This window comes from Geotrypetes seraphini, chromosome 3, assembly GCF_902459505.1.
Source record: "Geotrypetes seraphini chromosome 3, aGeoSer1.1, whole genome shotgun sequence".
Classification (NCBI taxonomy): domain Eukaryota; kingdom Metazoa; phylum Chordata; class Amphibia; order Gymnophiona; family Dermophiidae; genus Geotrypetes; species Geotrypetes seraphini.
The window spans coordinates 348,307,390-348,328,164 of record NC_047086.1 but is presented as its reverse complement, the minus strand read 5'-3'; the positions used below and the strand labels follow the sequence as shown (position 1 = coordinate 348,328,164).

Genomic DNA, 20,775 nt, shown 5'->3' with positions numbered 1-20,775 from the left:
AGGACTCGGAGCAAAGACTGTAAACTTTTTTTTAAACTTTGTTTTAGCCAAAATGTATTTGATAACAGTAGACAGGACAAGACAACATGACAACCAGGGGTGGAAAGTCAGGTCCTGATGCATAATGCTCCGATGCCAGGGTAAAAATGACTGTGGTGGAAGTAATTTTTCCACAATGGGTGATGCCCTGCAGGAACAACATGCAAATAATATGCATGCTATTTGTATGGAGCAGTGCCAGTAAAATGGGGGAGGAACTGTGCCTGGTTCCTGCACAGAAGAGCAATCGCTAAGCACAGCTCCTCCCTATCCCTCCTGTCAAATTTTTCTGCCCGCCGATCGCCAGCAGGATTCACCAAAGCCACTGATTGTTGGTTTTGGGACTTCCCCTGCCAGCTCAGCATTGAGCCAGTAGGGGAAATCCCAGAACAGCTGAGCGGCAATGGAAGCCCTGGCCTCCAATTGATGACTTTGGGGAGTCCTGCTGACTCAACCGATTGGAAAAGCACAAAAATAAATAAAATAAATAAATAAAGTTCCCATCTTCTCCCCTCAGCCCCCAAAACCCTAACCCCCGACACCAAGCCCCCCAATATCCCCCCCAACAAAACCCTGGTAGTCTAGTGGGCCCCCTACTCAAGCCCCCCCCGCAACATCCCCCAAATCTTAAATCGAAGACCAGCAGGAGGGATGCCCACTCCCTCTGGTCCCACCTCATCAAAATAGCGGGCCCAACCCCCCTCCCATAGCATCCCAGAATGCACTGGGAGGGGAAGGGCCTGCCATTTTGAAGAGGTGGGCCCAGAGGTAGGAGGGAGTGGGCATCCCTTCTGCTGATCTTTGATTTAAGGCCCTTTAGATGGGGGCCCACTAGACTACCAGGGTTTTGTTTTGCTGGGGAAGGGGGGAGAAAAATCAGATGAGCTGGCAGGGAGAACAGGATCTGCTGGCTCTGCTGTGGACATTTTTATTTTATTTTTTTTTAATTTGCAGCTCACAACACACATAGAACAGCTACCAGCAGCTCCAGAGCTGCCAGAAAATTTACGCACCAATTATTTGGTGCTGGGGGGGTCCCTTTTGTGCATGGAGAGCTCATTAGAATACTAACTACGAGGATTAGTTATAGCCACAGAGAGTCCATTTGAACATCGGGAAGAGGGTTTTCCATGCCAGTAAGACTGCTTTAAAGAGTTTTACTCACATGGAAACCTTTTGTGTATCAGGGCCTCAGTCAGGGAAGTTGAAAACAATTTTGGGTGGAGGTTTTGATACATTTTACCGATTCAAACTTCAGCTTCAATATAAAAACTTATAGTAAATTTATCATTTTATATTTATATATATTTTGGATCATATTCTTTGCTCAAACTTCAAATATATTTTGTGGTCTATGAATCTAGTTTTGTACATACATAAATATCCTATGTTTTCTTATTAAGCAAATTTCTCTTAGATTTACTATACATAGTAGGAGTCGAACAGTAGAACATAATAGAGGAATGGAGTTGAATGTTTGGTGTGTTGATTCCAAAACCATGATATTGAAAAAATGGGTTTAATTTAACACTTTTCTATTCTGCAATTCACAGTGGATTACATTCTAAAACCAAAATCATACAATTCAGTATAAATCAGTCTCGTGGTCCAATCCCTAGTCCTAGGACTTCTAGACTACTGCAACATCCTCTATCTCCCTTGCCCCGCAGTCATGATAAAACAACTACAAACAGTACAAAACACAGCCCTGAGACTGATCTATTCGCTGAAGAAATACGACCACGTCACCACTGCATACATCGACTCACACTGGCTCCTAATACAAGCAAGAATACAACTCAAATTCTACTGTCTACTATTTAAAGAAATGAATGGAGACAGCCCAACCTACTTGAACAACCACCTTATCCAACCTGCCACAACCAGACTAAGGAGAACCCAGACACCATTCACTTAGCCCCCAATCAGAGGCATCAAACGCAAAAAATATACAATGGCCTACTGGCCACGCAGGCAGCGAAACTTGACCACCAACTATCCAATCTACTGATCACAACATCAGACTACAAAACTTTCAGAAAAGAAATAAAAACCCTGCTATTCAAGAAATCAATCAAGATAAACTAACTCTGCAGGAAGCATTTCAATCCCCCAAAGTAACCCACTCAACTATGTAACTCTTCTGGAATTGTCCAGATAACCTCTTATGTAATCCGCCTTGATCCGCAAGGTAATGGCGGAATAAAAGTCACTAATGTAATGTAATATAAAATTCATGAGCAATCATGATGAGAGCTTGGGGGTGGGTAGGTCACACATAATGCACATTTTGTACATTTGTTTTTTGTATACATTACTACTACTACTATCCATTCAGTCGTGTCTGACCCTTGGATACTCTGTAGGCCAGTCCTCGCCATGATTCCCTGTTTTCCATGACTTTTCAATTGCTTGATGTTCATTTCCTTGTCATTCTTGATGATATCCAGCTAACAAGCCTTTGGTTTCTCCTGCTTCTTTTTACCACTGAATATTCCGAGTAGCACCCATCTACTTTCTTGAGTGTCCACATCTCATAGCCAACTGTCACGATTGGGAACACAATGGCAGTGATCAGTCTTTGTTTAACGGTGACAGACATCCTTGCACTTCCATATTTGGTCCATGCTCACCATGGCTACATATCCTAGTGCTAATCGACACTTGATCTCTCCTGTTGAGCTGCCACTGTAATCAATGAGGGACCCAAGGAAAATGAAGCAGTCAACCACTTCTATTTCTGCATTGTTGATCTTTATGTGGACTTTCTTGGTGATGGTAGTCATGATTTTGGTCTTCTTGATGTTCAGGTAAAAGTCCCATCTTTTTGCTTTCTTCTTTCAGCTTCAGGATCAACTTTTTGAGATCCTTCTCACTTTCTGCCACAGGGTAGTATCATCTGCGTATCTCAGGTTGCTGATGGTTCTTCCGCCTATTTTCACCCCAACACTCGAATCATCTAAGTCCAGCTTCCTCGTGATTACATCTGCATAGAGGTTGAAAAGAAAAGGAGAGAGGAAGCATCCTTGTCTTGTACCCTTTTTGATCTTGAACCATTCTGTATCTCCATACCTGGTTCACACTGTAGCTTCTTGATTGTAGTAAAGCAATCTGATTAACCTGATCAGGTGTGCTGGCACTCCTACCTCACTCAATGCTTTCCAAAACTTGTCATGCTCAATACAATCAATAGCCTTGATATATCAATGAAGCAAAGGTAGAGCTTCTTCTGGTACACCTTCACCTTTTCTATGATCCACTTCAAGTTTGCCCTTACGGAATCCAGCTTGGGCATCAGGAAGTTCTTGATCAAGGATGTTCCCCAAACACCTCTGGATGATCTTTATAAGCACCCTGCTAGTGTGGGGTTCAGGGCAATTGTTGTATAGTTAGCACTGTCCCTGGTATCACCTTTCTTCAGCAATGGGTTAAAAACAGATCTTTTCAAGTCCTTTGGCCATGTGCAGGTCCTCCAGATCTTTTGGCATAGTGCTGTCAGTGTGGCTCTTGGGACTGGTATGAGCAGCTCTGAAGGGATTCCATCAATGCTAGGTGCTTTGTTGTTTTGGCAGCTGCCTTAATTCTAAATGGACTGTGAGGACCGGCACAAGGTGTAGAAGTAGAAGAGACGCTGGGAAACAGCGATCACAACATGATCAGCTTCAACCTGGATGCAGGGGTGAAACATTGGTCCAGAACGATGGCCACGGCACTGAACTTCCGAAAAGGGAATTACGAAGGGTTGAGACTCATGGTGGGGAAGAAGATTAAGAAGAGGATAAACGCTGTAAAAAACGCTAGAGCAAGCTTGGTCCCTTTTTAAGGACACAGTTACCGAGGCGCAAAATCTATATATACGCCTATCAACAAGAGATCCAAGAGGAAAAAAAAACAACAAGGAACCGGCGTGGCTCATTGTTGAGGTGAAGGAAGCGATAAGAGACAAGAAAACCTCGTTTAAGGAATGGAAAAGTTTAAGAACGGACAAAAACTGGAATAAGTACAAACATCAATGTAGGTGCCATAAGGCGGTAAAAGGGGCCAAAAGAGACTACGAGGAAAAAATAGCCAAGGAGGCGAAAAACTTCAAGCCGTTCTTTCGATATATTAAGGGGAAACGACCCGCGAGGGAAGCGGTGGGACCATTGGATGACCATGGAATAAAGGGAGTGCTAAAGGAGGACAACGCAATCGCTGACATACTGAACACATTTTTTGTGTCTGCATTTACCGAAGAGGATATGCACAGAATACCGGAAACCCAGGCTATATGCTGGAAACGAAGACAGGAAACTGACAGGGTTGACAGTTAGTCTAGAAGAGGCAGGCAGATAGATAGGCTTAAGAGCGATAAATCTCCAGATGGCATCCATCCAAGGGTCATCAAGGAACTGAAAGGGACTATAGCGGAACTGTTTCAACCAGTAGCCAACCCGTCCATCAAATCGGGAAAGATTCCGGAGGACTGGAAGGTGGCGAATGTTACACTGATCTTCAAAAAAGGTTAGAGGGGGACCCGGGAAACTACAGACAGGTGAGTCTGACCTCGGTACCGGGAAAAATGGTAGAGGCGCTGATAAAGGACCACATCATTGATCACCTTGATGGCCATGGGCTGATGAGGGCGAGCCAGCACGGTTTCAGCAAAGGCAGATCTTGTTTGACGAACTTGCTGTACTTTTTTGAGGGAGTAAACAGGCAGATAGACAAGGGTGACCTGGTCGACATTTTCAGAAGGTGTTCGACAAAGCTCCGCATGAACGATTACTTCAGAAAATTGTGAGCCATGGAATCGAGGGTGAAATACTCACGTGGATTAAAAACTGGCTGGAGCATAGGAAACAGAGAGTGGGGGGTAAATGGACAATACTCGGACTGGAAGAGCGTCACCAGAGGGGTGCCGCTGGGCTCGGTGCTTGGACCTGTGCTCTTCAACATCTTTATAAACAATCTGGACATTGGTATGACGAGTGAGGTGATTAAATTTGCGGACAATACGAAGTTATTCAGAGTAGTGAAGAAACAGGGGTATTGCGAAGATCTGCAACTTGACATAATCAGGCTCGAGGAATGGGCATTGACATGGAAGATGAGGTTCACTGTGGATAAGTGTAAAGTGATGCATGTCGGTAATAAAAATCTCGTTCACGAATACAGGATGTCTGGGGCAGTACTTGGAGAGACCTCCCAGGAAAAAGATTTGAGAGTTCTGATCGACAAGTCGATGAAGCTGTCTGCGCAATGTGCGGCAGCGGAGAAAAGGGCAAACAGAATGCTAGGAATGATAAAGAAGGGGGATCATGAACAGATCGGAGAAGGTTATAATGCCGCTCTATCAGGCTATGGTGTGCCCTCACCTGGAGTACTGCGTCCAGCACTGGTCGCCGTACATGAAGAAGGACACAGTACTACTCGAAAGGGTCCAGAGAAGAGCAACTAAAATGGTTAAGGGGCTGGAGGAGTTGCCGTACAGCGAGAGATTAGAGAAACTGGGTCTCTTCTCTCTTGAAAAGAAGCTGTGGAATCACGGGGTGCAAGGGGATGTCCACCGATGGATTAGACACTGGCTGGCGGGCAGAAAACAGAGGGTTGGAGTATAAGGGCATTACTCAGACTGGCAATGGGTCACGAGCGGAGTTCCACAGGGATCGGTGTTAGGACCGCTCCTATTCAACGTGTTTATCAATGACCTGGAGACGGGGACGAAATGTGAGGTCATTAAATTTGCTGATGACACCAAACTCTGCAACAGGGTCAAAACCATGGAGGATTGTGAGGACCTGCAAAGGGACCTGAAGAGATTGGAGGAGTGGGCAAAAAAGTGGCAAATGAGTTTCAACATAGAGAAATGCAAGGTCATGCACATAGGGAAAAAGAATCCGATGTTCAGCTACAAAATGGGGGGAATATTGCTAGGGGCGAGCAACCTTGAAAGAGACCTGGGGGTGATGGTGGACACAACTTTGAAACCATCAGTGCAGTGTGCGACAGCCTCAAAGAGAGCAAACAGAATGCTGGGCATCATCAAAAAGGGTATCACTACCAGGACAAAGGAAGTTATCATGCCGCTGTATCGTGCAATGGTGCGCCCGCACCTGGAGTACTGTGTCCAGTACTGGTCACCGTACCTCAAGAAAGACATGGCAGTACTCGAAGGAGTCCAGAGAAGAGCGACTAAGCTGATAAGAGGTATGGAAAACTTTACATACGCCGACAGGTTGAAAATGCTGGGGCTGTTCTCCCTGGAGAAGAGGAGACTGACTTAGAGGAGACATGATAGAAACCTTCAAGATTCTGAAGGGCATAGAGAAAATGGATAAGGACAGATTCTTCGAACTGCGAGGGACCACGAGCACCAGGGGTCACTCGGAGAAATTGAAAGGGGACAGGTTTAGAACCAATGCTAGGAAGTTCTTTTTTACCCAGAGGGTGGTGGACGCATGGAATGCTCTTCCGGAGGTTGTAGTAGGCGAGAGCATAGTAAAGGGGTTTAAGGAAGGTTTGGATAGGTACCTAAAGGATAAAGGGATTGAGGGATACAGATAGAAGCAAAAGTAGGTTATAGAAGTAGAGGTAGATTATAAAGGTTGAAAATATACAGATAGAAGCAGAAGTAGGTTATAGAAGTAGAGGTAGATTGTAAAGGTCAAAAATTCACTTCACAGGTCAAGGACCTGGTGGGCCACCGCGGGAGTGGGCCGCTGGGCGAGATGGACCCACGGTCTGACCCAGTGGAGGCAACTTCTTATGTTCTTATGAAACATTGATGATACTGAAGGGAATAGACTTAGTAGATAAAGACAGGTTGTTCACCCTCTCCAAGGTAGGGAGAATGAGAAGGCACTCTCTAAAATTGAAAGGAGATAGATTCCATATGAACATAAGGAATTTCTTCTTCACCTAGAGTGGTAGAAAACTGGAACGCTCTCCCGGAGTCTGTCTTAGGGGAAAACACCCTCCAGGGATTCAGGACAAAGTTGGACAAGTTCCTGCTAAACTGGAAAGTATGCAGGTGAGGCTGGGCTCATTTAGAGCACTGGTCTTTGACCTAGGGGCCGCCGCGTGAGCAGACTGCTGGGCATGATGGACCACTGGTCTGACCCAGCAGTGGCAATTCTTAAGTTCTTATGCCTCAGCGCCCAATCCACTTCACTTTCCAATAGGTCTGATTCTGCTTCCTCTTGACCCCCAAGCTTTTCAGAGTAGTCAGTGCTGGTGTATAATTCCTCTGTGTATTCTTTCCATCTCTGCTGGTCAATAATTTAATTCCCATCATAGTCTGATTATTGATTGGCATGCTGAGAAAGGCTTTTTCACTTGTTTCACCATCACAAATAATTCCCTGGTGTGGCTCTTCTTATAGGCTTCTTCGAAGTTTATGAAACGAGCATTCAGGAAGTTGTTCTTGTCTTTCCTGGCTGCTCTTTGGAAATCAGCATTGAGTCGCCTCGCCTCATTCAACCTGTCCTTAGTCTTTGCCTCTTCTCCTCTTATTAGCGATTTGGAGGGTGGTTGCAGTTACCCAGTTCCTACCACATACTGGCTTCTTGTAGGGTCCATGCTTTTGAGCAGTTTCAGTGATGATAGATACCTTTGATCTCTGCCCACAATTTGTCTGGGCCCCCTCCTTCCTGCCTGAGAAGGTTAAACCTGCTACTCACTTCGACTGCATACTACAATCAAACATGGAACGTAACAGGGATGAACTCGAGAGAACCCCAAGAAAGGACATCATTTATATTATAAGCGATTTCAATGCCAAAGTTGGAGAAGGAGAGGATGCAGGAGTGGTTAGCAGGCACAACCTAAGAAAGAAGAATAAAGCTGGGGAGTGCCTTGTGCAGTTCTGCCAAGAGAACAAGCTTAGAATCACCAACTCCTTTACCCAGCCGAAGTAGTGCCTCTACACCTGGACATCCCCAAATTGGCAGCATCACAACCAAATTGACTACATCATCTGTCAGCAAAAATGGAAGGGATCAATTTTCTCTGTCAAAACACTACCAGGCGTAGACGGTGGAGCTGATCACCAACTCCTTATAGCCAAAGTCAGGGTCAGACTATGCAAGATCAAGCACTTAAGACATGCAGAGAAAGTTTGTATATACTATAAAATAAAATAAAAATAAAAAAGCTATAAAAATGGATGTTAAAAAAACATGTTTTCAACGTGCAGCGGAATAGTCCCTAGGAAGATATCTAAACACAAATCCATTGGTGACGAATTCCAGACTCCAAACTCTTTCCAACAATAGTTGTCTTCCTAGTTTATTGTAAGCAAAAGCATTTCACTACAGCTCTAAACTTACCAGCTGATTCAGTTGGTGTTCCAGCTCATACAAAGAGAGAAACGATTCCGTGTAACCCGGCACCTGGCCATGTATTGGCTAAATTAAAAAGCCTTTGAAAGCTGAGAGGCCTAATAGGGCTCTGCTAACAGCTGTGGTGCTAGCAAAGAGCAGACCAGGACAATACTCGCTTCGAAATGTAAACTATTACATTCTTTTAAATTTACTTTAAAAAAAAGGTTTAAATTTATTCATTTTATTGCTTTTTTCCACACAGTAAACTCTGCCCTGGAAGATGGGAGGAAGGGAGGAACAAGGGATGGTTTCTATTGACTCGATGCTGCCAAATATGGACAGCTGCTCAGAAAGCTGCCAGTTTGTGTCTATAGCATTTTACACAAACCCCACTGCTCATGACATTTTCCCAAGAATTATAAAAATTTTATTTTATTTATACACCACTGGATTTTATAAATGTCATCCAAATTTGGGCACAGAACTAAGAAAACTAATTAGCTACAAAGCCGTTAATTATGAACATTAATTGGCAATAATGTGAAACATTAATTGGCAATAATCATGTGAAAACTAATTAGCTACAAAGCCGTTAATTATGAACATTAATTGGCAATAATCATGACATGTGGCTCTGCCTATGCGCTATAACGCTACATGCCTAAAATAGTCTCATGTGCAACTCAAGGTATACCAACAAATCCACGCAGGACAACTGTGCGCCGACAATTGTGCGCATGGATAAGAGCGCGCACGACACTTGAGGCCCGTGAATCTGGCATAAGTGGACATCTTGAAGGCCCTGATTTGCTCAGATTCCTCAGGCCTGAGGAGGGGCCTGAGAAGTCTGAGCAAATCATGGCCTTCAAGATATTCACTTATGTAAAATGTTACCATAATCCTGATGTAAACCTTACCCTAACACTAGATAGCAAGTGAATGTTTTAAGTGTAGTGGGGGGGGGATTCCCCCCTCAAAAAGACAAAATAGCATTCAACGGTCACCTCCTATTCCGTGCGCGCTATTATCTTGAGTGCTGTCAGGGCGCACATTTGACGGGTCACTGCAACTCAATAGGGGAACGTCAGGTGTGTTCCCATGATTTAGATGCAGTGTTATAGAATGGGGTTATTTACACGCCTGACTGCCACTATCTCTCAGGTGGTGTCTGACTTCACCAACTATTCTATGCCTTAGTCCTCTCCTGCATGGATTACTGTAGTGCGCTATTCAACGGTCTAACAGCGAAGAACTTTCGACATCTCCAGATTTTACAAAACACGGCGATCAGACTTCTAAAAATAACTTCCATGCCCATGACTCTGTCTCCCAGGCTCTATCATTGGCTACCCATAGCCAAACATTGAGCTTTCAAGGGCCTGATGCTAGCATTCAAATCCTTGCGTGACATGGCGACAGTCAAGCTTCCCCCGTACGTACTGAACAGGTCCCTTTGCTCCCAGGATGAAATACGCCTCAAAACGCCCCCTGGCTGTGCCCTACAACTGCTAAGTGCTAAATGATGTTCCTACTCCCACTTCATACTGGGCCACTGGAATCGATTGCCCCTGCAGATCAGATCCCTTGAAGGACTGCTCAACTTTAGAAAAGCAATAAAAATATACCTCTTCACCTAACTCCCCTTCCCATGACCGATGGATTACAAAGAAATGTATATTGGTACCAGACCCCGGAATTGAAAGATCTTCCACTGTAACTATGGAAACTTTAACCTGTAAATTGTACATTAGGTATAATGTGTCAAGTTAGAATAATAACTTGTGTTGAAAAAACTTGCACTGTAAGGTTAACTATGGCAAACTGTTAACCTATAAACTGCATATTATGTACTGTGGTATCAGACCTCCGGTATGTATCGTGTTAGGATAAAAACTTGTTTCGTAAACTTGTACTGTAATTATGGCAAGTTGTAACCTGTTAACTGTATTTTACGTATGTTTAACCTGTAACCCGTTCTGAGCTCTTTGGTGAAAACGGGATAGAAAACGAAATAAATAAATACACTTCTCCGTCCGTATTCGCTGCGATAGGGGATTAACAGAACCGCAAATACCTTTTTCATATGTTATTCGCTGTTTTCTATTAAAAACCATTGTGAATATGGTCAAACTGCGAATAACATGCTGGGAGACCTGGACTGTCCCTGAAGGAGAGGCAAAACACGGTGGTGAAAGTGCTGGGAATCGGCGATTTTTCTCTGTAAACGCTTGGAATCAGCGATTTCTCTATGCAAGCTGATGTCATTGGGGGGCGGGGGGGGGGAGGAGCTAGCAAGCTAAAAACCGTGAACAATCGAAACCACGATTGCTGAAACCACGAATACGGAGAGAGAAGTATAGTTGCATGTCAGCATTTACGCCAGGATTCAGCAGGTGTTATCGCGTCACACCCACAAAAGATGGGCGAGGGAATCTGCGCCAGGTACTATTCTATAAAAGATTGCTTAGTTACAAGTGGCTTTTACAGAATTGGCACTTAGTGCTGATCACAACTGTCCCTAGTTTGGGCACCATTTACTGAATCTGGCCCATATATTATAAAAAATAAAGTATAAATAATTCTTTCCATACCAAGGAGTGTTTGAAAGAAATTATCTATCTATCTATCTATATATATAAAGGGGTTCAGAATATCTGTCTGTATCTGAGCGTTTAAAAAAACCCAAAACAACCCAACCTCAAAGTTTTGTGAAATGTGTACAAATTTGGAATGGCAGAAAAACTGGTCAAATATGTTGAATTTGAAAATGACAAAAAAGTCAAACTATAAAATTCAATTGATAAAGAAATAAACGGATATAGCCATGTGCTTAAAACTGTGCTGATATTACAGTGGCGCACAGACATCATTGCACAGAGTGAAAAAGTTAGACTGTTCAAGGCCAAATATCTTCCCCAGAGGGCCTAAAAAGATTGTGGATCTATGGTATTACTGCTCTGTTCTTGTTGTTTATATTACGGGGGTTTTATTGTGTGGGATACTTTGTTGCTGGTCCTTGGCAGAGGAGTGGGGGGAAGGGGGGCTTGGGGGTTTTTTTTTTGTTTGTTTGTTTTTTTTGGGGGGGGGGTTCTTTATTCCTCTTTGTGAAGCTGTATAGCACTTTGGCATCCTATTGTTGTTCCCCTTCTGGGGTGTTGATTTGTGGTCTGTTTGACAGCTTTTGCTTCTTTTTGTGCTGTGCTTCACTTTCAATAAATAAACAATTACAAAAAAAAGAAAAAAAGTTAGACTGTATATTTACACTCTAATCGGTTAAAAAAAAATTATTTATTATCTTCTGCAGGAATATATGATCATGCAGGGCACCTGAACACCACTCAGCCCATTAATGAATGATAATTAGACCGGGGATTCTAAGGCCCTCCCAAAAAAATGGCCAAGTGCATTTTCACTGATGAAGCCATTCCCATTTCTGCAGCATAGAAAATTGACATAGTGAAACAAAGCAGTTATGAAATTCTCTCAAAACTGCCTCTCCTCTCTTTTCTAACCTTGGTGGGGGGAAGGAAGGGGGGGGGTCACAGCCATACACAGAGAGGTTTGAAAGAATTCAATGATCCACATGCTCTCCCCCGTGTGTTTTTTTTCTTTTAGCATTTTTTGAATAAATTGACAGTTGGTAACTTTTGCTATATAGCTCTCATTGTACTTGGGAAGAGCAGCAATGGAGACAGACTCTTACAAATGCAAATTGGATTTGTTACGACTGACCTTCCAGATGTAGGCGCTGTGATCACTGGAGCCACTGAGCAGAAACTGGCCATCAGGACTCACACTGGACTTAACATAAAAAGTAGAGTTCTGGTGTCCACTGAAAACTGCCACTATGAAAAAGACAAAAAGGCAAACCATTACTGTCAGGAATTAAGAGGGAGCTGCTAACCCAGTAAAAGGCACAGAGCAGAGATACCACAAGTGATACATCCTAAAGGTACAATCCGGTACCTAAGTGTGCCTGTGTCCCTGCCCTTTTAGTGGGGCACCCAGCGCAGAACTCTCACAATCACCGAGCCAAATCAGATCAAAGCTGTACAAGTTCCTACCTGTGGTGTTTTGGGGTGACCTTGTTAATATGTTTGTTTACCCTATTTGCGAAAAGGGTGGGAACAAGCGGAGAATTCTGGCTTTTTGTACAGACTAACAAATGCATGTTCAAAAGTAGCATCTCAGGTACGACAGACTTAACAGGCCAATGCTCAGAACTCATGTGCTGTTCTCTACAGTGCAGGAGAATACCATGGGAACAGCACTGAAAAATAACTTCCCAGTGGTCAGCACGAATAGCATGCAAATCATATGCACACTATTACCTCCCTACTCCCTTTTACAAAACTGTAGTGTGGTTTTTAGCGCCGGCTGCTGCAATAACAGCCCCAGAATTCCTACGAGTGTCAGAGCCGGTGTTAAAAACCTTACTACAGTTTGGTAAAAGGGAGGGTTAGTGTTGTGTATTAGGAAGTTATTTTTCAGTAAGGAGGAGGAACCTGCCTGGTGTGTGTACACAAGAGCTGTGTAGAAAGCAAAACTCTTGTGCATGGGAAGAGGGCAGGTTATTTTAACAGGATGCACGCCTCTTTTGCTTTGCTGTGGGACCCAAGCAACATTTTAGTATATGTATGTACCCCCCAGCACCGTACACTCTTGGCCAACCTGTGAGGTGCTTCTCCTAACAAGGGAGCTGGAAGAAGCCAGTATCACACTGGGTTGTTGCAGCGAGCACATGCTATAGCAGAGTTTGATGGTTTGCAATAACAAGTCATGACAAAGGAATAATTTAGAGCAGAGAATGACACTGTGACAGAATTTGTCACCGTCCCTGCGGATAACCACAGGAAGCCATCCCCAGTCATTCTTTATGGAGAGAGGGAAGAATCAGAATATGAATGGGCACAACCACTGATCCTCAAGTCTTGCATTGAAGAATGCTGGTGTAGAAGGACCGAGATTGAGATAGACACTAAAGTATGACATGGGATGGTTTCCTGCGGCTATCCAAGGGGACGGTGACAAATTCTATCACCGTGTCATTCTCTAATTTAGAGGTTAGAGGACTGGTGCCTAATCCTGGACTTTAAAGATTTGAAATAAATTTGCTGCTGTTCCAAGGCAATTCCAATGCCCTCCCCATTCCCTGGGGATCGTATCCTAACACCAGCTCAGAGCTGGCATTAGAGTTTCTCATGGTAAGGGCAGAGTTTGATTCATGCACCGTTTCTGAGCATCAGGAGGGAATACTAAGCACATCATTTACATCTGTTTAACTATATTTGCATGTTATTTGTGCGGATCTTCAGTGCCTTTGCTGTTTCCTGTACTGGTGCCCTCTGTACACTGTGTGCAGCACGACTCGGGTGTTAGTCTGGCTCTAATTGCCTCTAGCGTCAGTTTCTGAGCATCGGCCTGTTAAGACAAGGAAATGGAAACTGAAGTGTTCAGTTTGCAGGAGTTGCCCATAATAACACTTTGTATCAGTACCTGGCGGGCTCCAATATTATGCTCAAGATAGCAAATAAATGCTCTTGAGGGCTGGTGGGGGAGGGGAGAATAACTTGCTCTTGCTAAAGAGTTCCTGGGAAAGACAAAATCACTTGTAATAAATGTCCTTGTGACCCTCTCAAAATTCTCCTGTATTAAATCCTTATCTGCTTCTCCCTAGGAATCTCATACCTGGTGCAGTCTTTAATCCCGTTACATTGAACATGTAGATATTATCATCAGTGCAGTTTGCAAACAGATTACTGCCAGTGGGGTCTAAAACCAGGCTAGAATACCCTGCAGAGGAAAGAAGAAGAAGAAGAAGAAGAAAAAAAAAAAAGCTGCACTTAGTAATAGCCAGGACACAAAAGTATGTAGCATTTCTCAATCATACTTAGTAGAATACACATGGTAAACTATGGCCCACGGGCCAAATCTGGCCCATTTAGCTTTTTAACCCGGCCTGCGTCGTCATAGTTTACCCTTTTCTGCAACGTAAGGCAGGGTTTTTAAACGCGCGGTACACAGGCTGCCCGTCTGTTCGCTTGCTGCCGTCGCTCGCCCACTATATTTACTTACAGCCCTGCTGGTGCCGCAACAAAGGGAAGGGCCAGGCGCGTACCCACAAGCCTTATCCCGACGTCAATTCTGACGTTGGAGAGAAGGTCCAGGATTGGCTGGACCGGACCTTCTCTCCTACGTCAGAATTGATGTCGGGAGAAGGCTTGTGGGTACGCGCCTGGCCCTTCTCTTCCCTTTGTTGCGGCACCAGCAGGGCTGTAAGTAAATACAGTGGGCAACTGGCAGCGTTGAGCGGAAGGACGGGCGGGGAGCCAGCGGACGCACAGACCGGCATGTGCTGGACCGGGAGGGGGGGGGAGAAGGAATCGGCAGCGGGCCAGTCTGGGGGCAGGCAGGCTTCGGCGTGACTTCGGGGGATGGCGGGAAGTAATTAAATGCAGCTGGTGCAGGTCGACTTGGGGGGGGAGGGAGGAAGGGGGCACTAAGGACATAGGAAGGCGGCCCGGGGCACTAAGAACATAGGAAGGAGGCACTGGGGGCACAGGAAGGAGGCAATGGGGCACCAAGGACATAGGAGGGAGGCACAATGCGCAAAACGAAAATTTGCGAGGATTCAGCAGCTGGCAGCTGTGGGAGTGCTGTTTCCTCCTGCAGCATTGTGCCCCCCCCCCGTCACCTGGCCCCTCTGTCAAACTTAAGAACCCACTGTGGCCCATGGGTCAAAAAGTTTGCCCACCCTTGTTGTAGAACAATGAACCAAGTACCCAGGAGGCTAAAAGCCTTATTGCCCCCTCTACTGTTAAAAAGTGAGAACTGCAGCATGCCTGGGAAGAACTGATTCAAGTCTACCAGTTAAGTTTACTCTATTCTCCACCTAAATGCATTTCCCTCCCCCCACGCCTTCCTCAGGGGTCCAATGGTTTGCAACCTCACATATAAAGAATTGGACTAAAAACAGTTTATTGTCTTTAAACATGTAAGCAAAGAACACCTCAGACAAGCTGAAGTAGCAAAAAAAAAATAGCAACATACATTTAAGAACTCACTTTCTAAAGTATGTTCAGCAAGCATTTTTTGCTTTCAAAATTAGCATGAAAACAACTTGCAGGTTTCTTCCAGCAGGCTAAGGAAGGGGATCTCAACCCAGTTAGGCATTTAAGATCTTCAATGTGAATATGAGATAAAATTTGCAGTCACTGCCCTCCATTGTATGCTAATCTCTCTCAAACATATTCACTGTATGTACAGTATATGTTGGGTATTTCCTAAGGACTGGGCTGAGAACCCCTGGTCTAGACTAAAGCAGGTGAGCTATAAGTACTACAGAGAAAAATTGTTAAGACCTGTGAATTCAGGACAGTGATGTAATACATCAAAAAACTCACCTAGCTTACGAGTGCTGGCCCCAGGATAGGGGAAGGCCTTCATTGGAACTGGCTCCTGTCGACAACTGCTATAATTCTTCCTCAAGTCCCAGACTTTCACCACACTGAAATGCAACACAACCCGCATTGATCATAAGATTTGCCGCTGCTGGGTCAGACCAGTGGTCCATTATGCTCAGCAGTCCACTCACGCGGCGGCCCTTAGGTCAAAGACCAGTGCCCTATTTGAGTTAATTAGCCAATTAAATTGCAAACATCTGGGTGCCAAACATACAATCTGGGGGTATGCCTATAAACTCAACCAGTTTTGAACCCAATTTAGGGTCATCCCGACCATTAGGCAATATTAGGTGGTCGCCTAGAGCAGTAGCTTCTTGGGGGGGGGGAGGGGAAGAGCAAAAAAACAATTGCAGTTAAAGCAGAATAGGCCCCAATAGCCACACTAACTCAAAGAACCATAAGCACAAACTTTTACCTGTAATTTTATAAAATGTTTTTGTGATGGATCATGATTTTGAGTTTTTATCAAAATCTTAGAGGATGGAAGTTTTTTGGGGAGGGTGTAACTCTTAGAAGACCCTCTGATTCCCCCCTCCCCCGACACGGAGCTCTCCAATCCACCTACACTCCCCCCAAAGATGATCAGAGGAGGGCAATGAATAATTATAGTGAATGTCTTGCCTCAGATTAGCAGATCATAGCAGGAAAGGAACATTGCTTTGAGATTAGAATTGTTGAATTTAAGACTAAACAACTTCATGCCACTCGCTATGGTTAAGAGAGTGACATAACTTCTGCCCAAGTAGACCCCAAAGTGCAAGGGATACCCAGGAGACAAAAATATTCACAGCTGTTATTCCTTTTGCTGGGACCCTTTCTGAAAATAGTGCAAGACCACTAATTTAAATTTACACATCTGTGGGGTATTTCTTTTGTATGGTTCTATTCCCTTATGAAAATGTTGGTTGGGTGGGTTTTTTTTTTTAATGTTGTATGGATTCTGATTGATTATAAGTGCATATATGATTACTATTATTTGTATAGATATTGTATTGCATTTTTGTTAGCTTTAGAAACTCAAATATTAAAAAAAAAATAATAATTAAATTTACACATCTGCATTAAGAGACCTGGCTGTCAAATAAAGAGACCCTATTCATCAGCCCATAAGAGTCTTGTCAATATCAGAGACATATGGAATCAGACACCGAGGCATTCCAAAGGTCTACCATAAGAATAGATATATTCCTAATTCATCATACCTTCTTCAGCACCTCTCTTTTGTCCTTTAATATAGACTTAAAAAAAAACAGGCTATATAAGTCTAATCAGTTCAAATACCCAGCAATAGAAAGAAATCTTCAGGTGCGGCCTTCCAAATCCTTTTCCAATAATTCAAGACCAGTTTAATCTCTAACTAGTTGTCGTACTTAAGGCACATATTAAATGGAAGCCTTTAAGAAACCTACTGCATTATGGTACAGAAACTATACATAAGAGATGGAAACCAATTCCCTTAGCCAGTGGTTCCCAAACCTGGTTGTGAAGGCACCCCAACTAGTTAGGTTTTCAGGATATCCTGAATGAGAGAAATCTGCATGCACAGCCTGACTGGCTGGGTGCCTCAAGAATCAGGTTTAGAAATCACTGCTTTAGGCCGATACAGCCAAGAATTGGGCTGCCAGACAACAGAAATGATGGCTGCAGTTGCCCGCTCTCTGCCACAGCTATTCCAAGGGTACAGCAAAATGAAGCAGCATCCACCCAGAAGCCTGACCTCTGACAAGGAATGGCAGAATGACAGAAGAGAGCTGAGAGATGCATTTAACAGTTCCACTGTTAACCTTCTTTATTAGGGAACCCAGGAGGAGACAAAAGAAATTTTAAATTTCCCATCCCAATCTCAGTCTCATTTTGTTTGAAGACAGGGTAATTGTACTGTAAATCTATCTTCTGTTCAAAACGACTGAAACAAATACTCCTGCTGTGCATCTTACCCATCCACAGCACCGGCTGAGATCAGCGTGTGCTCATCCTGAAAGAGTACCACAGTCACACTCTGCTGGGAATCCTGCACAGAAGAGAGAAGCACTGTCAGCAGCTCCAGGACACAGAAAAGGTCAACAGGTAAATAAAAAGGGGAGGCATCCAGGTTTCTCCATGAAAGAGAGAGAAAGGCACTGCACCCCTTACAATCAGAATGAGACAGCTCCACAGCTTTCGGTAACATAGTAGATGACAGCAGAAAAAGGACCTGTACAGACCTTCCTCTGCTTGACAAGATAATCTCATAACATATTGTGTGGTGCGATATTACAAATGCATTCTTGATCTGTCCTGTGGACTGTGCCCTGAAAATGGCAAGAAGTCTACTTGGTACTGGTCTTATACCCAACAGTGCCGGGCAAATTAGTGGAAACAATTATAAAAAATAAAATTGTGAAACATGTAGACAAACATGATTTAATGAGACAGTCAGCATGGGTTTAGCTGAGGGAAGGTCTTGCCTCACCAATTTGCTTGACTTAAATAAAGGTGTGAATATAACATGTGGATAAAAGGCAAGCCAGTTGATGTAGTGTATCTAGATTTACAGAAAGCTTTTGACAAAGTTCCTCATGAGAGGCTCCTGAGAAAATTAAAGAGTCATGGGATAGGAGGCAATGTTCAACTGTGGATTAAGAATTAGTTATCGGACAGAAAACAAAGGTTAGGGTTAAATGGCCATTTTTCCTCAATGGAGGAGGGTAAACAGTGGTGTGCCACAGGAATCTGTACTGGGACAGTGCTATTTAGCTTATCTCCGACTCCTTCCTACCCTGCTATATCTTTGCATTACCTGCTGTATCTCCGACATATTTCCGGTTATACCCAACCGCCTTCGGCTCACTAATGTAATTGAAATTTGTTACCAATGTATTTGACAATATTCTCTAACATCATTGTATATGTACAGTCTCTTCCTCTGTAAACCACTCTGAACTGCTTGTGGTATTGCGGTATACAAATAAAAGTTATTATTATTAATAAATGATATGGAAATTGAAACTACAAGTCAGGTGATTAAATTTGCAGATGACACTAAACTGTTCAAAGGATGATACTAAACTGTTCAAAGTTGTTAAAACACATGCAGCCTGTGAAAAACTGTAGGAAGACCTTAGGAAATTGGAAGACTGGGCATCCAAATGGCAGATGAAATTTAATGTGGATAAATGAAAAGTGATGCACATTGGGAAGAATAATCCAAATCATAATTACTAAATACTAGGGTCCACCATGTGGGTCAGTGATTTAAAAAAAAAAAAAAAAAAAAGGATCAAGGTGTCATTGTGGACAATACACTGAAACCTTCCACTCAATGTGTGGCGGCAGCCAAAAAAAAGCAAACAAGATGTTAGGAATTATCAGAAAAGGAATGGTAAACAAGACTAAGAATGTTATAATGCCTCTGTATCACTCAATGGTACGACCTCGCCTTGAGTTATTGTGTTCAGTTCTGGTCTCCTTACCTCAAAAAATGATATAGCAGCACTAGAAAAGGTTCATAGAAGAGTAATCAAGATGATAAAGGGAATGGAACTCCTCTCGTATGAGGAAAGACTAAAGAGATTCAGGCTCTTCAGCTTGGAAAAGAAACGGCTGAGTCCACAAAATCCTAAGTGGCGTAGAATGGGTACAAGTAGATCATTTTTTTTACTGCATCAAGATTTACAAAGACAAGGGGACACGTGATGAAGTTAGAGTAATAATTTTAAAACCAAATAGGAGGAAATATTTTATCACTCAGAAAATAGTTATGCTCTGAATGCATTGCCAGAGGTTGTGTGCAAGAGCAGTTAATGTAGCTAGTTTTAAAAAAGGTTTGGACAAGTTCCTGGAGGAAAAGTCCATAGTATGTTGTTGAGACAGACATGGGAGAAGCCACTACTTGCCCTGGATCGGTGACATGGAATGCTGCTACTATTTGGGTTTTTGTCAGATACTTGCGACTTGGATTGGCCTTTGTGAAGACAGGATACTGGGTTAGATGGACCATTGGGCTGACCCAGTAAGGCTATTCTTATATTCTTACTTTAGAGCACAGAAAAAAAGAGAGGGAAAGAAAGATGGCCTTTATAGAAAAAATACCAGACTTTGTCAGACCAATGGTCCAGCCAACCCTGCTCCTGACCATGGACAGTCTGTTACCCAGTCTACCCGTCAAGTCCCCAAACAGCAAAGCCCATTTACATGCTGCTCACTCCTGAGACTGGCTAAATAATGGCTTATGGACTTGTCTACCACAAGCTTATCCAAACCATTTTAACCCTTTCAGGACCAAGGGACATATTTGTCCCATAACTTTAAAATCCTATCAATTTTGATTGGGATAGTCTACAGTTCTAAATTTGATATGTACGGATTCCATATGATACTGTCTTTATGTAAACAAACTGGTTCCGACATTCATTCATTAGCGTCGTTGCTAGATTGACGAGAAGATTCACTTGCCACACTGTCCATAAGCCAGAAGTGTGATTTTTTTAAATAAAAATAATGATATTTCACAAAAAAAATCAATTTTTTGGCATCTGCAAGCCCTTTTTACCATAAAAATGTCGTCAAAACCACAAAAATTGGCCTACGATCCTTATGGTCCTGAAAGGGTTAAACTCAGTTATACTGCTAATTTTGAGCATGGGTTCTAGCAATGAGTTTCCTAAATTAAATTTATGTGCTGCAGACAAAACATACAAACAAAAATCCCCACCTTTCTAGACTTTATTTTAAATCTGCTACAAGAAAGTTTCATGGAGTACCCCCTTGTCTAGTGCTATTTGAAAGGGTAAACCCCTTATCAACCTGGTCCACCCATGAGTTTATGAATCTTCATCATATCCCCCGTCTGCCGTCTTTTCTCCAAACTAAGGGACCATAAATCTGTTCAGCTTCCCTTCATAGGGAAGTTATTCCACAAACTGTTATTATTTTGGTCGTCGTCTGCATTATTTTTAGCTTGCTGTCTGAAATGTGATGACCAAAATTGC

The 20,775-nt window shown here is 43.3% G+C and overlaps 1 protein-coding gene across 1 annotated transcript in view; it reads right to left on the bottom strand.

The window, feature by feature from the left end:
- DTL (denticleless E3 ubiquitin protein ligase homolog) overlaps window positions 1-20,775 on the bottom strand; it is a 66,465-nt gene that overhangs the window by 24,984 nt on the left and 20,706 nt on the right. The window contains exons 8-11 of the mRNA XM_033938312.1: window positions 17,743-17,816; window positions 15,746-15,849; window positions 14,031-14,135; window positions 12,075-12,187 (exon numbers count right to left, since the gene is read on the bottom strand). Coding sequence (XP_033794203.1) covers window positions 12,075-12,187; window positions 14,031-14,135; window positions 15,746-15,849; window positions 17,743-17,816 — 396 coding nt within the window. The remainder of the gene's footprint in view (window positions 1-12,074; window positions 12,188-14,030; window positions 14,136-15,745; window positions 15,850-17,742; window positions 17,817-20,775) is intronic.